Below are 17,724 nucleotides of genomic sequence, written 5' to 3' on the forward strand. Positions count from 1 at the left end.
AGGATTCTCCAGACGCCCTCGCCCAGGACGGCGCCCCTGCTCACCCCCAGCCCCCCAGCAAGCACCCCCGATGCCCAGCACACTGTCCGGGCTCTCAAGCACGCTGTCCTGTCAGGTCCTCAAACCCACCCTGGGTGCGGGTTATCAGGAGGCCCGAGCTCAGATCAGGAATCAGGGGCTCCAATGAGTTGTGCCCTGAGGGCCCGGGCCACCCGGGTGGGTGGAGCCCAGAGCTTCTCCTCTCTGCACCCGGCTGCCTCTGGCTGGCTGGGTCCCCAGAGCACCATCTCCTTCGGGGGCTCTACTCGAAGCCTAGACCCACAGGAAAGCTGTGTAGCCAACAAACAGAAGCCACAATAGGCGAGGCCCCGGCAGGCAGGAGAGCTACTTTCTCCCTCCCATCACTGGCTGTGCCACTGACATGCACACGTGGCATGTGCCACGTCACAAGCTGACACGTGAGATTCCCGGACAATCAGTAAACCCAGCACAGGCGGCAGGTGAGACGGAACACCCCAACTTAGCATCATGTCCTTCCTTCAGGAGCCCCCAGAACCACGGGAAGTAACTGCGAGCCTGAACTCCGCCGGCTGAAGCCCCCTCCCCGCCCTCGAGAATCTCTGCCTCCTGCTGCTGTGCTCCACGTGGTGGTGAAGCAGCTTCCCCTCACGCGCCACCTCTCCTTCCATCACACGTAAACAAGCGCTATTTCCAGGTTCTTCGGGTGCCATGAGATGGCGCAGACGTCTCAAGTGGCCACCCCAAAAGGGCACTTTTCGTGTGTCTGGGGTCCAGCTCCATGGGAACGGGAGCTCCAACCTGCATCGGGCTCAAGCAGCCCGAGGCCCCTGGTCCCGAGTGGAGGGGCCAGGGTGGGAGACGAGCCAGGCTGGGGGGTGATCAACTGGCTTGTGTGTTCAGACTGCATCACCCTGACCGTGGGGGTGATGGGACCGTGTGGGACCACACTGCTGAAGCCAGGAAGCACCTTGCGAAATTCAGCCCAACTTCCTGCTTCCAGAACCTTGCCCGGGCGGTGGAGACATGGCTTCTGGTGGAGCGCCCGGCCCTCTGGTTTTGACCAAAATAGGGATTGGAAGACTGATGACTCCAGAGGCTCTGGATCCCTCAGCAAACCCTGTCACAACTCCCCGCGCTGCCCAGAGGAGCCCCCGACCTGCCGGGCCCCGGGCCGTGGGTTTTACAAATCCTCTCGTACCTGTCCCTGGTTGGGGGGGTGGGGGGAATGGGAGGCACTCCCTGCTCCGTGGAGCCAGCTCTCCATCCATTCTCTTGGTGGCCAAGGGGACCAGCTGGGGAAGGGGAGGCACTGGCCCCAAAGCAGGAAATCCAGATTCTAGCCCAAGTTCACCACCCTTAACCACACAACCGGCCATGTCACCTGACCTCTGTGACTCAGTTTTTTCAACATTAAAATGAGGAAGCTGGCCATTAAAGTTTTATGGGTCATTAAAGGACCCATAAAGTTTGGGCTGGAGTTTCAGGGGACTCGTGGGATTCTGGAGACCTTCCAAGATGGCACCAAAGGCCTCCCAGTCCTGACCCCCGCAGCTCTGGAATTCCCACCCAGGGCACAGGTTCAAGACCAACAAAGTCAAGGGCCATCAACACAAGACGCTCATGGCAGTTTCCGATTCACATGAGATGACCTGCAACCTCTGGGGGCTGCTCCTCAAAGGGCACCTCACACTTTTCATTCCAATGACAAGTATTTTACATTCAGGTCTGGGGGGTCATTTGAAAGGGGACGGAAAAACTTCCGTGTTATGCGATATTTTCACAAGCCCAGGTCTTTATCTCCCGAGCCTCTCTTCTCCCCAACATGGGGAGTTTCAAATTAGTTTTTAAAAAACAGCCTACATTCATCCTGACCTTTTCCTCCTGTCCCCTTCCCCTGGGGAGGAGCAGCTACCCGAAAACAAACGCCACTCCTAGGACGGTAATCTCCACCAAGTAACACCGGTGGCTTCCCCAGGGCCCAGCCTAGAGAGCGCTGGGCTGACGAACGCGGTGACTCGACGTGGCCTGCAGGTCACTGAGCCGGAGGCGGAGCCACGGCTCGGGCCCCCAGATCCAGAGGGCAGGGCCCCACGACACAGGCGCACGCGTGTGCTCCTGCACACGCACACACAGACACGCACGCACGCACACGCGGCCCTCCGCCTCTCGCTCTGCCCCACCGCCCGCCCACCACCCCGAGCACAACCCCCAGCCTCCACCCGTAGGCCCCTCTGTCTCTCCACTCACGTCTGGGAGCCCCGGGCGTGAGAAGGCCACCTCCCGAGAAGCCGGTGGCTCCGTCATTCGAGATGACCCGCGACCTGGAAGGTGGCAGTGAGCTGGGACTCCTCACTCTCCGTTCACACAAGTGACCTGAACGAAAAACACCCCCCGCCCCACACAAGACATAAATACCAGAACAGAGTCGATGACACTCACCGGATCCCCGCCCATACCCCCACTTTCCACTCTCAGGTCGGAGTTCGTTTTGCAGCAGAGAAACGACAGGTGGGCAGAGGCCCGTTTCCTTCGAGCTCCCTGCTCTCCAGGTCCCCACTCTCCTCCGTCTGACCTCTGCTTTCCCACCACGAGTCGGGGCTCGAGACGCTCAGGGCAGGTCCCCGGGGGGGCTCGGCCCCGGGCTCTGGGATGGTCGCAGACTCTCCTGTCAGGCCCTCGAGTGTCATGCTGTTCCAAGAAGGCCTTTGTGCCCTTCTGCACACGTCTGCGCCCAAACACACCTCGGGGGAGACACCCTGAGAGCCCCGGTACCTGACCGTGAGCCGGCGGTCAGGGCAGCCTGCCCTCCCCAGGGAGGCCCCACGGGAGACCTGCAGATACAGTGGCAGCGGAGCTCCCAGGGGAGCCGTGGTCACACGCACAGCCAGGATCACGGGGTCAAAGAAAGGAAAGGGGCTCTTGGGATCTCTAAATGATGAATGACCCCGTAAAGCCTCAGAAGAGGCTGGCAAAAAGACGGTGTCAAAAAGCTCGCCTGAGCCAAGAAGTCGCCAAGCACGAGGACGGCCCTCTCCCACGGAAAGAGTCACAGGAGACCTGGGCGTGGGTGACAGATGCCTGGATCCGCGGCTGTGAATGCAGAGGCGGGGCCCCATCCGGGCAGGCGCCGACCGTGCCTCTGTCACCCTGAAGGCCCGCACGGCATCACCCCATCTGCTGGCCCGCGCCTGCCGCGCGCTGCAGAACAACCAGTTTCAAAAAGAAACAAAAGCCACGACACTTTTTTTTTGTTCAAGAACTGCAGAATGTACAGAGGAAAGCACGGTGTGGCCGCGTCGTACAAGCGTGCTGCGCGCGGCATCTGTCGTCTGCCTCACAGCCTCCCAGGCTGGGTATCTCAGGCTCCTTCCCACGAGCTTATCTCTCTCTTGCAGGCAACGTATGAAAATGACAATTTAAGATAACGCATAATGGAGCTAATCTTTCTTCTGAAGATAAGATTTTAAAACCTGGAATCACTGCACATTTGTGGGCTGGTGAATTAAAAATAAAAATAACCAACACAATCTTGGAAGCAGAATGCTTCTAGCAACTCCCCTCAGCCGTAGGCGCTTTTGAATAATGTCTGCTTCTCACACACAGCTCATTTATTTCTCCAGAACCTAATTGAGTTTTGCCGTTTCCATATTGTCTGTTCTCCAGGCTGCCTTGGATCCTACATTTGTAAACACGGGAGCAGAAGCCCCAGACCTGGCTTAACGGGCTCCGCGCTCACGCCTGCCGCTCTGTCCCAGCTCTGCCGGCTCCGCGCTGTCGGCACAGGTGGAAATGGCCCACGGGGCTCGAGGTCTAAAATCAGGCTGGGCTGTAAGGAATGGAAAATTCCCCAATAAAACGACAGAGAGGTTTGAGTCCAGAAACCTCAGATGGCTTGGTGGTGTGCTGCTTTCAATCCTTCCTCTGTCCCCTCGAGGGGGATGGAGCGGGCTTGTCACTAGCCCCACGAGGGCTCACACCGGCTCTGCCCTGAGGCGGGCACAGGCAGGCACGCCCGGCCTAACGTCCCCTGTCCCATCAGGGGCCTCAGTGGAGCCCCCAGAATGTCCAGGCAGGACCATCCCAGCCACACCCAGCCCCAGCCTCCTGCCCACATGGAAGGAGGACTGGGGCTTTCCTCGGCGTCTCTGACGAGCAGCCCTTGGGACACCATCTGACGTAAGGTCAAGGTGCTCGGCTCTGAACAAACACGTCCCTCTGCCCCTCTGTTCCCAAGCTGTGTGGTGCGGAAGTTTAGGAACAGTTCTCTCTTCTCTCCTCCACAATGAGGCAGTGCTATGAGCTGAAACTCCAGATGAAACTCTCTCCCAAAACCAGTCATCTTATTTGAGGATCGTCACAGCGATGCCCCATGGATGGTACCAGAAATAAAACGTGGGCAAGACGGAGACAGCTAATAATACCAAACCCCGACCAGAAATCAGGAACACCAAACAACCGGTGCCAGGGAAGGCTCATTGGTCAAGGGCAGACTCAGTGGTCAGAGGAAGGCTCAGTGGTCAAGAACAGATGCTCAGTGGTCAAGGGCAGGCACTCAGTGGTCAAGGACAGATGCTCAGTGGTCAAGGACAGATGCTCAGTGGTCAAGGGCAGATGCTCGGTGGTCAAGGGCAGATGCTCGGTGGTCAAGGGCAGATGCTCAGTGATGAAGGACAGATGCTCAGTGGTCAAGGGCAGATGCTCGGGGGTCAAGGGCAGATGCTCGGGGGTCAAGGGAAGATGCTCAGTGGTCAAGGGCAGATGCTCGGTGGTCAAGGACAGTTGCTCAGCAGTCAAGGGCATACTTAGTAGTCAAGCTAATGAGAGCTCTTCTGAATTCCTACTGAGTGCTGATGCCCACGATGTGACCACTGTCCTGAGGGGGCTCAGGCCCCAAATGGGAAGAAGAGTAGCCACCCAGGAACAAGAGCAAAGCTGCCAGGGACTCTTACCCACGTTGGCCAAGGTCAGGTGCAGCCGGCCCTTCACCACCGTGTGGACGTTGATGGGCTTGACGCAGCCAAACCTGGTCACGTCTCCACTCACCACCACGGTGTCCTGTTCGTGCTCTGTCGCCACGACCTCAAGCTCATGCGAGACCTGAACGGCTGGGCGCCCTTGGCGGAGGAGGTGCTGCGGAGGAGAAAGGACCGGTCAGAGGGCGGCCGAGGCAGGGGCTATCTGCTTCTGAAAACCAAGTCCCTGCTGTCGGGTCTTTCCCCCAAATCCTTAACAAAGTGCATCCCGATTCACCCACTGAGCAAACCCCAGGGATGCACAAGCGGGCCTGGCAGCCACCTGCATGGAGACCCCTCCGCACGGAGAAGATGAGAACACGGCACAGAACAAGGGGGGATGCTGAGGAAGCCCAGCTCCGCGTCGGCGGGAGCCCCGAGGAGCCTCCACTGGGCCCCTCAGGACGAAGATGTGCCTCCAGGCAGGGGTGGGGCACGCCAGGCCCGGGCGGGACACAGGGGGCTTCAGTGTGGCAGAAAGGTGGGCAGCAGGTCCAAGGAGGGGCCGCAGGGCGGACAGAGCTGGGTCAAGAGGGTCCTTTCCGACCCCACTCTTCTCTGCTAATCAAGTTTAACCCTTCGGAACTCTCCTGAGCCCAAGAGCGAGTGGGGCCGGCCGGGAGGGAGGGCTGGGCCCCTTCTCCTGGGAGGCCTGGGCACATCACCAGGCCTCCTGACTGTCACACGTAAATGGAAGTGCGGGGCCAAGTTCAGGTCCTGCTTCTGGAATTCGGGCCCTGTCCCTCCAGCACTTGTCCTCTGCCTGTCTCTGGGGCGGACACGCCCAGACCAGATCCCTCCTGAGCGGGTCTGGGGCTTCCAGCTCCGGAGAACCTGCTTGCTGAGCAGCGCTTGTCCACATAACGCCAACACGTTCACGGTCCAGGAGCCTCGGCAGCCAGACGGGGTGAAGACCCCTCCAGAGGGTGGCCAGTCAAGGCAAGAAGCGACGCCCGGCTGCCCCAGGAGCAGTGATGCCAATAAAAACAGGGTATTGCGTCTCGCCTAGGAAACTGCAGAGGTTTTTTTCCCACCCCGTAAAGGGTGGGAAAGCAGGCACCTTGGTCATCTTCCGGGAAGAGCGCCGTGCCGGGCCCCTGGGCCCCCTGCCCGAGGCTCCACATTTGCGCACCCGTGACTCGGAAACGCGGCTTTGGGGCATTCTCATTTGGGGAGAAGATGATGGAGTCAGACCTGGGCTGAAAGCCTGGTCCCAGCACGACCTGGGGCCTTGGCTTCATTGCTGGACACAGGGATCAGGGCAGCAGTCCCAGGGCCGGGCTGAGGACACCGCAGCGGAGCGGGGGGGCAACCGGGCACTGGCAGCGACCACCGTGAGACCCCAGCGATGCTGGCGCTGTCACCGCTCAGGAACTGAGCTGGAGAGGTGAGCCACCGTGACTCCAAGGTGTTCCCTGCAGTGTTTCCACCAGGAAAAGGCGCTTAACTGTCCAACAACAGGGGGCAGTGCGACGAGCTGTGATGCGTCTGGAAACGCAGGAAATACCCACAGACGGCCACGTAAGCACCTGACAGCTCAGGACCTGGACTTGCACAAATTTTCCATCTTTTCTACATAGATGTTAATGTGAAGACTTGCTTATTTTTAAAAAGTAAACTTCCATTTTATTTAAACCAATTCTGTGTCAGTAAACCTGACAGCACTTGTTGAAGAGGCTCTTCATGGAGGATGAGATCAAATAACCCCTCCATTCGCTTCACTCGCCCCTCCCTCCCCTCGCCTCGCCCTTCTCCGCCCCTCCTGCCTTTCACCTCACCCCTCCCTCCCTCCCTCCTTCTATTCATCCATTCTTAGCCATGCCCTACCCACGGTGGCCTAGGACACTGCTGGGGAGGCGTCAGTGGCCATCCCATTCCCACCCTCCAGGGCATCACTGGCCAGTGTAGGAGACAGACAGGCAACATCCATGACGACCTTGGGGGGCCTGAGGAATGAGAACATCAGCCGACACCTGCTGAGTCCTCACCAGCTGTGACCCCGCCCTGTAACTCTTTGCCCACTGCCCCCCGGCTCCTTCCACTGTCCTGAGGGCCTCAGCCCCTCAGGGAAGGGCCCTGAGCCCCGGTGGATGGGACAGTTACAGTCCGTGTCAGCCGCCAGAGGAAGGGAGGGACGGAGGAGCAGGCGGCCCCCAGAGGATGGGGAGCACGGGGCCGGGGCCACTGCGGTACAGGAGCCATGAGATCCTCGCGGGCCGGGGTGCTGAGGAGCAAGGGGGGAGGGGACCAGATCTGCAGGCCTCAGTGACCAGCCATGCAAGGCTCAGGAAGGGAAACCAAGGGGGCCCGTGGCTGGAATCCAGAGGGAAATAGCTGTGTGGGATGAAGGAAAAGTGAATGAAGGTCAGAGGGATTCCAGAGCTGCAGCGATGGTGCTGTATCCTCTCCCCCGTCCACCTCAAGGCAGGGAGGAAAACTCTCCGGACAGCATGTCGGCAAGTGGATGTGGCCCAGTGCCCGGCCCAAAGGCCGCCATGTGACTCCACGGTGACCCTCTGGGGTCCTGGTCACACAAAAGGGAAGGTTTGGGGAGAAACCCTGGGAAGAAAATTGAATTAATGCATGGACTTCAGTTTTAGAATATGAGGAGAATGGGAAGCACAGTTAGAAAACGAATTAGCTTCTGATTCTAGTTAGAACAAGAGAAGCACAATTCATGGAACTGAGAACGGGCATCAGGAAACATTTTCCCACCCCATCATTCGTTCATCCTGTCCTCCGTCCTGAGGGCACACCTCTGATGGACCGGCCAGGCTCTTGGGGAACAAGGCTGATCCCGAGCTGCTCTCAGGGAACATCCATCCTCACCGTCAAGGGAGCAGAGGTGACGTCACCTGGTGGGTCGGTTCACAGGAGGAACTGACAACTGGGCGGATGTAACCTAGCAGATCGAGTTCAGACTCTGTGAACATCCTTTCCTTTGGGCAAGGAGAGGACTCGGCAGTGTTTTGAATTTGTGAACCAAGAAGCCAGGCCCCTGGACGATGCCCAGCGCTGGACGATGGCCCACACTGCCGGGCGACAGACCGCACAGGAAGGACCATGGGGAAACGCTACCTTCATCTGAACGGCGGCGGATCCAATGAGAAGCAGGGAGTCTCCGTCCCAGATGTCGATCTGCAGGGTCTGCATGGCCAGGTAGCGGGCGAACCAGCGCTGCTCCCCGGGTCTCAGGAACCCAGAGTCCACCAGGTACTTCAGCTGAAAGCCCGGAGACCCTGTGCAAAGAGGCCCCAAATGTGCCCAGAAGTAATTGGAATCATTTATTATCTTTACACTTGGAGGAGTTTCTGTTCTGGTCATGATGACTAATTTCTGCTTCTGTCAGAGTTACAGCTTAATAAATACATTAATCGAAACATTACATTTCTTTCCGAGGTATACAAAAAGCTCCTCCCCAAATAAGACTGATGTTTTTTAACTGAGTCCTGGTGAAACAGTCTATGCTGGATAAGGACAGATGCCCCAACGGGGCCAGCCACCAAGTATGACTCTGGGCGCACAGGATTTAGGGAGAAATGCCGTCTACATCTTCTGTCAAAACCGGGTGGTCAGCAGATAAAGAAGATGCGGTACATATACACAGTTGAATACTACTCAGCCATAAAAAGAGAATGAAATAATGCTATTTGCAGCAACATGGATGGACCTAGAGATGATCATGCTAAGTGAAGTAAGTCAGACAGAGAAAGACAAATATCATATAATAACACTCATATGTGGAATCTAAAATATGACACCAATGAACTTATCTTCAAAACAGAAACAGACTCACAGACACAGAGAATAGACTTTCTGGTTGTCAAGGGGGAGGAAGGTGGGAGAGGGACGGAGTGGGAGTTTGGGGTTAGCAGATGCAAACTATTATATACAGAATAGATAAACAACAAGGTCCTAGTGTATAGCACAGGGAACTATAGTCAATATCCTGTGACAAACCGTAATGGAAAAGAATATGAAAAAGAATGTATATATATGTATAACTGAATCACTTTGCTGTACAGCAGCAATTAACACAACATTGTAAATCAACTAGACTCCGATAAAATTTTTTAGAAACCTGGGTATTCACACACAGGAGCATGGAGAGCTCAAACTGAGACGGAGCTCAGTACACGGTGCTTAGGCCACCCCGATGCCTCCCGCCCCCAACATGCCCAGCAGCCCCACAGAAGCACAAGCCTCTCCAAGGTCGCTCCTGGTGCCAGGCTTATCACTACGAGACAGGAGCCGGACTGTGGCCCCCGCCTTCACCTTTGCGAAGTGGCATCACCATTAATCCTAAATTGGCACAGATGTCACTGAAGTCACCATTAGTTAAAGTGCAGGGACAGCAATGCAGGGGAAGCACACTGAGAACAACATCTCTGCCCTTTCCATCAATAATGTAACAGTATTTACGTGGCCCCGCTGAGCAGACCGCTAACCCCAGGGAGGAAGGCGGATGTTGGCTCAGCAGCCCAAGCGGCCCCGGCCAGGCTGAGACCCTCGCCCCCCGGCAGCCACCTCGCCGCGTGGGGGCCCACACAGCGCCCTCTCCGCTGTCCTCAAGGCCAGGACAGTGCGGTCAGCGGGAGCAGTGAAGCAGGTCAGGGCGGGACCCAGCTCTGGGCGCTGAGGAGGAGCGCGGGGGCGGGGCCCCCGGCGGGCCCAGGGGATGCGGAGCAAGGACCAGCGGGGCCCTGGCTTCCGCCACAGCTGGAGCGCCGACAGAAGCACCCTCCAGGATGGAGGGGCAGAGAGCAGCAGCCCAAAGACCACGGGAGGGGCTGGGAATAACGTCGCGCACGGCAGGCCAGGCCCCAGTGTCCCACCCGAGCGCTCAGATCAAGTCACGGGGCCAGTGGAGGCCAGGGTCATGCGCCCCCCCACCCCGGTCCCCCACGGCCAGGTGTGAGAAGCAAGCGGCCTGCGGCACCCGATCAGCCTCCCGACAGCTGCCCGCAGGCTGGCTCATCCAGGCGCAGGGAGGACTGCAATGAGGACCGGGGAAGGAGGAGGGTCGAGCTCACAGCACCGCCGGCAGCGCCACCTGCCGGGTCCCGCCGGGCCGACTGCCGGCCCAGGATGCAGCCGGACGCGAACGTGCGGGGCGACCTCACAGACGACACCCACAGGCACACTTCCCTGGGCGCCCTTCACACCACCCCCGACACCTCCAGTCCCACGGGGCCTCCACCCAGACTTGCACTCGCGCCTGAACGCAGTATGTCCCAGCTGGACCCCGCGTCTTCCTCCCCAGCCAGCTCCCCCTTGCGTCCCCCCAGAGTGCCGCCCGGCACCGCGTCCTCCCGACGCCCTGGCTGGGCTCCATCATCACCACGTCCCGTCAGCTGCCGGGTCCCCGCAATACGACCATGAATTCACATGCGGCAAATGTGCCAGGCCCTGTGTGGGGTCGTGTGGGGAGATCAGGACGGACAGGGTCCCTGCCCTGATGGAGCTCACGGTCTCGGGGGGACACTTTGAGCCCCGAGCTGACAGTGTGCTGAGTGTCGCACACGGGGGCCATCCTGGTCTGGGCACAGCCCAAGGCCCCTCACACTGGACCCTCCCAATCCCTCCCCACTGTAGGCTCGGACCCCTTTGCTCCTGTCTGGCTAAGACAACCCACTCCTCAGTGGCCTTCCCTGAGGTCCAGGCTCCCCACAGTCCATCCCATGGCACTGCCGAAGCATCCACAAAAGGAATCCTGCGTCGTCTCCGTCCCACTCAAAAACCTGCAGTGGCGCTGACCACTGACTCCTGGGCGTAGTGGTACCACCCCACAGGGTCTGCTCAGGCTCCCCGGCTTACCTCCCTCACCCCTTCACAGACGCCACCCAGCCCAGCTGGGGTCCCTGCTGCACCTCAGTCCTGCCCCACCACCACGGCCAGGTCTGGCAGATGCTCTGCCTCCAGCTGGACGGTCCTCCCCCACCCCTCTTCTCAATCTCCACCCCTCCTTCATGACAAACACCTCCTGCTCTGTGAAGGCAGCCACGACTCCTCTGATGACAAACACTTTATAACACTACAGTCTACAATGCATGATGAATGCGTAACAGCTTGGAGTATCTATGCACCAAATAACAAAGCAGAAATCCAGGGATGTAAGAAGAAACAGATGAAAACACAATGACAGTGGAGACCAAACAACTGCTTTCCTTTCAAGGCAGGTCAAGTGGACCATAAATAAGTAAGGATACAGAAGACCAGACCAGCTAACCCATAAGGCAGAGTGTATGCATACACATACAACATGGTACCCCAATAACAGGGAATGTATCTTTTCAAGTATATTTGGAACATTAATACAAATTTACTATTTCACCACAAAGAAAACCTAAATACACTCCTTAAAGTAGAAATATTACAAATAATATTCTCTGATCACAATCCAACAAACTAGAAATTGGAAAAAAATTTTCAAAACTATTCACTTATTCTTAAATAATTCTGTGTCAAAGGGAAAACGCGATCAAAACAGATTTTCTAGAATAATAATAATGAAAATACTACTTATCAGAATCACCAAAACATAAAGCAATAATCAAAGGAAAATTCATAGCCTTCAATACTTTATATCCACAAGAACAAAAGAATTAAAATAAATGAATTAAGCAACTCAAACAAATTAGGAAAATAACAATAGAGAATACCAAAAAGAAAGCGGAAGGGGCGTAATAATAAAGAGAAATGCAAAATCTAATTGATTAAAAAACAAGAAAATAGCAAAACCTATTTAAGGTACACTTATGTGCCTTCAGAAGACAGGGAAGCAGAAATGAGCAGATGGGAAGACATCCCCGTTCCTGGGCAGGTCCCCTCCTGTCCTTCAAGGGCAGTTCCCCTCTCGTTCATCTATGAACTTCTCCAGAACCCCAGATAGAGCCTAACAAGTTCACATAGAAAACTAAACCAGCAAGAATGTCTGGAGAACCGTGCAAAAAAGAACAGCATAACACCTCTGATCAAAGAGCGTGACCTTCGTGTGTAGACAGACAGTCTCATGAAGAGTCTGGTGAACTACAGCCCACAGGCCAACCCAGCTGTGAGCTAAGAATGGCTTTTACATTTTCTAAGGGTTGTGAAAAACAAAAGTCAAAAAGAGAAGAAAATGATTACACAGAGATCATATGTGAACCCAGAAAGTCTAAAATATTTATGATCTGGCCCTTAACAGAAATCCGTTTGCCAACCTCTAGTCTAATGGAACAAGCAAGAAAATCCAGAATTACACCCAAGTAATAAAAAAAATTTTGGTATATGATAAGGGTGGCTCTCAAGTCACTGGGGAAAAAGACGAACGTTTTAATAAATAGTACTAGGTCAACTGGATAGACATTTGGAAAAAGATAAAACTGATCCGTATCTGCCATCACACAGCAGGATAAACTACATAGAGATCAGAAATCTAAATGTGAAAAATGAAACCTGTAAATCCTAGAAGAAACCACGCACGAATCTCTTGCTGAGCTAGGGGAGGAGAAAGCCTTTGCATCTATGACTGAAGAAGCTAGAAGCAATAAAAGACTGACACATTAGACTACATGAAAGTAACACCTTTACATAGCAAAACCCATCATAAGCAAAGCAAAAAGACAAATGGCAAAGTAGGAAGCATATTTGCAATGTATATCACAGGCAACAGCTAATCTTCCTAATACAGTTCCCAAAACAGAGGACAAAATAGATGAAAAATCTGATAGAGAAATGGAAAAAGATATGAATAGAAGTTTGCAGACAAAGACAAAAGATGCTCAACTTCACTCATTACAAGAGAAACGCACATTAAAACTTCACTAAGATCTATCTCACATCAATCAGAACGTAACAACCTATTTTGTGGAGGAGGCCAAAAGATCTCAGGCTAACAGAGGGGAGGTGGTGGTGTCTGTCAACACCACTGAAGCCTTTTATCCTATAATCCCACTGCCAGCAATCTGCCCTAAAACACACCTCCACACGCAGAAAACACGAGAAACACAAGGTTACTCATTGCTGCATTATCTGAAATAGCAGAACCCTGGAAAGACCCAAACCTCCGTCAGTAGGATGATGGTTAAATAAACCACAGAACATGCATCCAATGTAGGACGATGTAACTGTAAAAACAATGCAGACGGTTTCCACATGGAGTGGAACTCAGGATGGAAAGTTAACTGAAAATAGCACAGTGAAAAAGTGTATTTGGTATGCCACCTATTGAATAAGAAAAAACAAAAAATAAAAACGTAAATATTTGCTTAAGCCAGAAACTAGAAACCTGGTCACCCCCAGGCCAGTGAGCAGGTGGGGACTGTCTAGAGGGGTGAGGGTCGAAGGGAGCCTTGAGTGCTCATTCAACTACGGTTTTATGTTTGGGGCCACGTAAATATTCCAATCAAAAAGGAAAGAAAGTAAATATGAAATTGAAAACAAACTGAAACCAACAAATTCAACTGAACATCAAATAGGCAACATAACTCCATAGAGAAAAGAATGAACACAAGGGCTCTGGGCCACACTCACTCACTCTACATCCTCGCTGGGACACAGGCCAAGACCAGAAGAAGAACACAAAGAAATCTGAACTTTTGTCAGCCATGTATCGTTACTATTCAAACTAGCGGTGTAATTTTGAAAATACATTGTGTAAATTATAAGGGAAAGTAAATAAGTAAATATATTATCAGGAAACACGATTTTCGGTTTAAGAGGAAAGAGATACAAATAAAATATTTTAGGGAAAAACCTCTAAATTTAAATTAGAAATATCAAGGTGAACTCATGTTTTAATATACGTGCCCCAGCTCTGCCCAGGGAAAGGCCTAGAAGCAGTTGAGACCCCGATCAAAAGTGCCCGGATCGTGATCTTTAGAAAGCACTCCCAGTGGGGGGCCAGGCTCCCGGGAGAAACGGGTGACCGGATCTGAGGCAGAAAAAGCACAAGGCAAGCCTGGACACCTTTGCTCCAGAAAGGGAGGACCTGCCCAAAGTCCAACCAGAGCGTGTCAACAGACTCAGGCCAACCCAAAGGGCTACAGCTGGCCAAAGACGAAACAAAGAGCTAGGATATACAAAACCTGAACTGTCACTATTAGAGTAACTATTACAGTAAGTTCTTACTCTGAAAATTAGAAATTAAAGGGAAAGTATTAAACATTTGTTCTGCCTTTTTTGGAGGACATATATGTAGTTCACCCCTGGCTGATGAGAGAAAGTCTCTTTTTATAGAAGAATGCCAGCTCATAAAGGGAGACCAAATGATAGCATTAGAAGAATTACCATTTTGAAAGCTCCATTTAAATAGCTGATCCAGGCAAAGCACAGCCAAGGATGTTAGGACAGTAGGTGAAGGGCTGCAGGGGTCGGATATTCACACGAAGCCCAAGAACAGCCCCAAGAAGTCTTCCAAGCACAAAAGGGGAAGCGCCTACCTCTTCCCACTGGAGACACCTGGGGCGGGTGCCCCTACCAAGTGCTCACACTGGCACCTGCACGGTGACACGGCCTGACCTCGGCGCCTCCGATGGGACGCACAGGCAGCACGCGGCCTCAACAATGAAGAGTTCACACCAAATCCAGGATGAGACTGAGCCCTCAGCCCTTCCCTCAGTGGACGAGAACTACTGGAGATGAACGAGGTAGACAACCAGGTGAGGAAACAATCAGACACACGGAATGTGGGACATTCCACAACTCGCTCGGTCTCTTCAAACAGGCACCAACACTGGACAGAGAATGCAGGGGACAAGTCTCAATGAAAAGAGACTGAACACATGATTACAGATAATACATGGGCCTGGACTGGATGTCAGAGCAAAAAACAGCTACAATGGACATATGAGGGGAAATGGGAAAACTTGACTATGAAATTCTTATAATCTTAAGTATGATAACAGAATTGTGTGTATAGAAAAGGACGACCTTATTTTTTTATAAATTTATTTATTTATATTTTATTTTTGGCCGCATTGGGTCCTTGTTGCAGTGCACAGGCTTTTCTCTAGTTGCGGTGAGCGGAGGCTACTCTTCGTTGTGGTGCACGGGCTTCTCATTGCGGTGGCTTCTCTTGTTGCAGAGCACGGGTTCTAGGTGCACAGGCTTCAGTAGTTGTGGCACGCAGGCTCAGTAGCTGTGGCTCGCGGGCTCTAGAGCGCAGGCTCAGTAGTTGTGGCACACGGGCTTAGTTGCTCCGCGGCATGTGGGATCTTCCCGGGCCAGGGCTCAGACCCATGTCCCCTGCATTGGCAGGCGGATTCTCAACCACTGTGCCACCAGGGAAGTCCCAGATGTCCTTATTTTTAAGTAATGTGTGCTGCTATATTTAGAGGTAAAGGGTCACCACGCCTGCATTTTACATTCAAATGATTCTGAGGTGGGGGGAAAGATGAACAAAGAGATAAAGCAGGTATTCCCAAATGCACCAACACAACTTCTGTAGCTGGGGAGACGGGATTAGGGCACCTGAAGAAGGCACAGGAAAGACAAGATCCAGTAAGGAGGAGGCGATCAAGGCTGTACTAGAGGGTCTAGACCTGGACGCTGGTCTGGTGGGAGATGCCCCCTTGGCTGGGATAACTCAGGGGTGGGAAGATGGACGAGAGTTCTTTAGGACAATGGATGCTCTTGGCTGACCCAGACTCCAGCTCTCACACTAGGGAAGACCCCACTAGACAAAAACACCAAGAGACGCATGTTAGACAAACAACATGCTAGAAAAAAACAGGCAAGAAAGCAAGGGAAATAACAAGGAAAGGCGGCCCCGTGCATGTGGTGTAGAAGGACAGGGACCAACACAAGCAGATGAAATGGTCACAAACTTGGGGGAACCTTCCTGAAAGGAGTGGGGGACAGTAGTAAGTGAGGAAAGTCCAGAGGCACATCCCACTCCTGAAGAAAAAGAGGAAACAAAAGAAAGTCTACTCACAATGGAGAACAGGGACTAGCGTGGCAGAGGCAGTCACCAGGCCCACGGGCCGCAGGTTCCAGAAGCTGCGGTTTCTCCCGCTGGACCAGATGTGGCCGCCGTTCGGCATGAGCCTGCTGGGGGCTGCCCACGAGGGCGTGTGGGAGCCGCATCATGGACTCTGGGCCCCAGGACGCAGACCAGCAGGGGAAGCGGTGACCCTCCACGAGAGCTGGTGGTCAGGGCTGCCAGGACTGTAAACGTCCAGACTTTGCCAGAAGACAACAACGTCTCAAACGCCACTTTGCATAAGTGGGTCCACCCACCAGAAAAGAGCAATCGTGTGGCAGAGCTGAGACCAGGGCTTTTTCTCTCTGCCCTCATGCACCCCTGAGTCTCTGCTATCGTCTTTGGCAAAACCAAACTTTGGATCCTGGGAACAACATTTTGCTTAAAATAAGTATTCCAGGCTGAGAAATGACTCACTTCGTAAGCTTGGTGGGTGTGGAGCCAATGCTTTTAAAATCTTTTATGTCCTATTAACTCTCTGCATTCTTTATGAAGGTCACAAACCTCAGTCCCTACCTCACAGGATACACAAAATCAATTCCAGATGAATTCTAGATCTGAATATAAAAAGGGAAAAAAGAACAAAAAAAAGGGAAAAAAGGCTTCTAGAAGGCAACATAGGAGGATATCTTCAAGACTTTGTGGAGACAAACTCATTTTGGGTATAGATTAGGAAATCTGCCCATTAAGGAAAAGACTGATAAATTGGACGTAATTTTCATGGAAAACTACTGTTAACCAAAAGATACCATTAACAGAGTCAAAGACAAGGCACAGAGCTGGAGGAGATAATCATAACATCTGAAGAAGGTCTGGGATCAGGATATATACATAACACCTACAAACTGAAAAACAGACAACACAATTAAAAATGGGCAAAGCACTTCAAAGGAGGATCTGCCGAAGGCGACAGCGTGTGGAAGATCATCGGTCAGCCAGGAGACGCCGGCACATGCCCACCAGGAGGTCACGTGAAACAAACAAACAGAGCCACACACATTACACAACCAGCAAGGACACGGGCAGTTCAGACTTTCCGTCTACTCCAGTGGGTGTGTAAGCTGGCACAGCACTGGGGAAGGAATGCACCAAAGCTAGACCTGTGCTGCCCGGGGACCCAGCAACTTCAGTCCCAGGCACAGACCAACGCAGATGCGCACACACACACGTGCACCAAAAGAATGATCGTATATTATTAAAAAGGCAAGAGAGAGCCGGTACAGGTGAGGGTGTGGAGAAAAGGGAACCCTTGTCCGCTGTTGCTGGGAATGTAAAGTGGTGCAGCCACTATGAAAGCCTCCTCCAAACCTTTTTTGGAGGTTCCTCAAAAAACTTAAAAATAGAGTTACCACATGATCCAGCAATCCCACTCCTGGGTATTTAACCAAAGAAAACAAAAATACTAACTCGAAAAGAAACCTGCACACACACCCCCGCCATGTTCATTGCAGCATTATTTATAATAGCCAAGATGTGGAAGCTACCTAAGTGTCCACCTATGGATGAACAGATAAAGAAAATGCAGTATGTATACATACGAAATATTACTCAGCCGTTAAAAAGAAGGTAATCTTGACATCTGTGACGACGTGGATGGATCAGAGAAAGACAAATACCATATGATTTCACTTATATGTGAAATCTTTAAAAAAAGAATCAGGCTCGTTAAATACAGAAAGCAGACTGATAGTTGCAAGAGGTGGGGCAGGGGGTGGGCAAAATGGGTGA

General features: G+C 53.0%; 1 protein-coding gene across 9 annotated transcripts in view; it reads right to left on the bottom strand.

The window, feature by feature from the left end:
- Window positions 1-17,724, bottom strand: part of NPHP4 (nephrocystin 4) — a 141,709-nt gene that overhangs the window by 14,290 nt on the left and 109,695 nt on the right. For all 9 annotated transcript variants that reach the window (XM_036826308.1, XM_036826316.1, XM_036826344.1 and 6 more), the window contains 3 exons: window positions 8,112-8,272; window positions 4,971-5,151; window positions 2,269-2,394 (listed from right to left, as the gene is read on the bottom strand). In XM_036826308.1, the coding sequence (XP_036682203.1) occupies window positions 2,269-2,394; window positions 4,971-5,151; window positions 8,112-8,272 (468 nt within the window). The remainder of the gene's footprint in view (window positions 1-2,268; window positions 2,395-4,970; window positions 5,152-8,111; window positions 8,273-17,724) is intronic.

This window comes from Balaenoptera musculus, chromosome 1, assembly GCF_009873245.2.
Source record: "Balaenoptera musculus isolate JJ_BM4_2016_0621 chromosome 1, mBalMus1.pri.v3, whole genome shotgun sequence".
In the NCBI taxonomy this organism is placed as follows: Eukaryota; Metazoa; Chordata; class Mammalia; order Artiodactyla; family Balaenopteridae; genus Balaenoptera; species Balaenoptera musculus.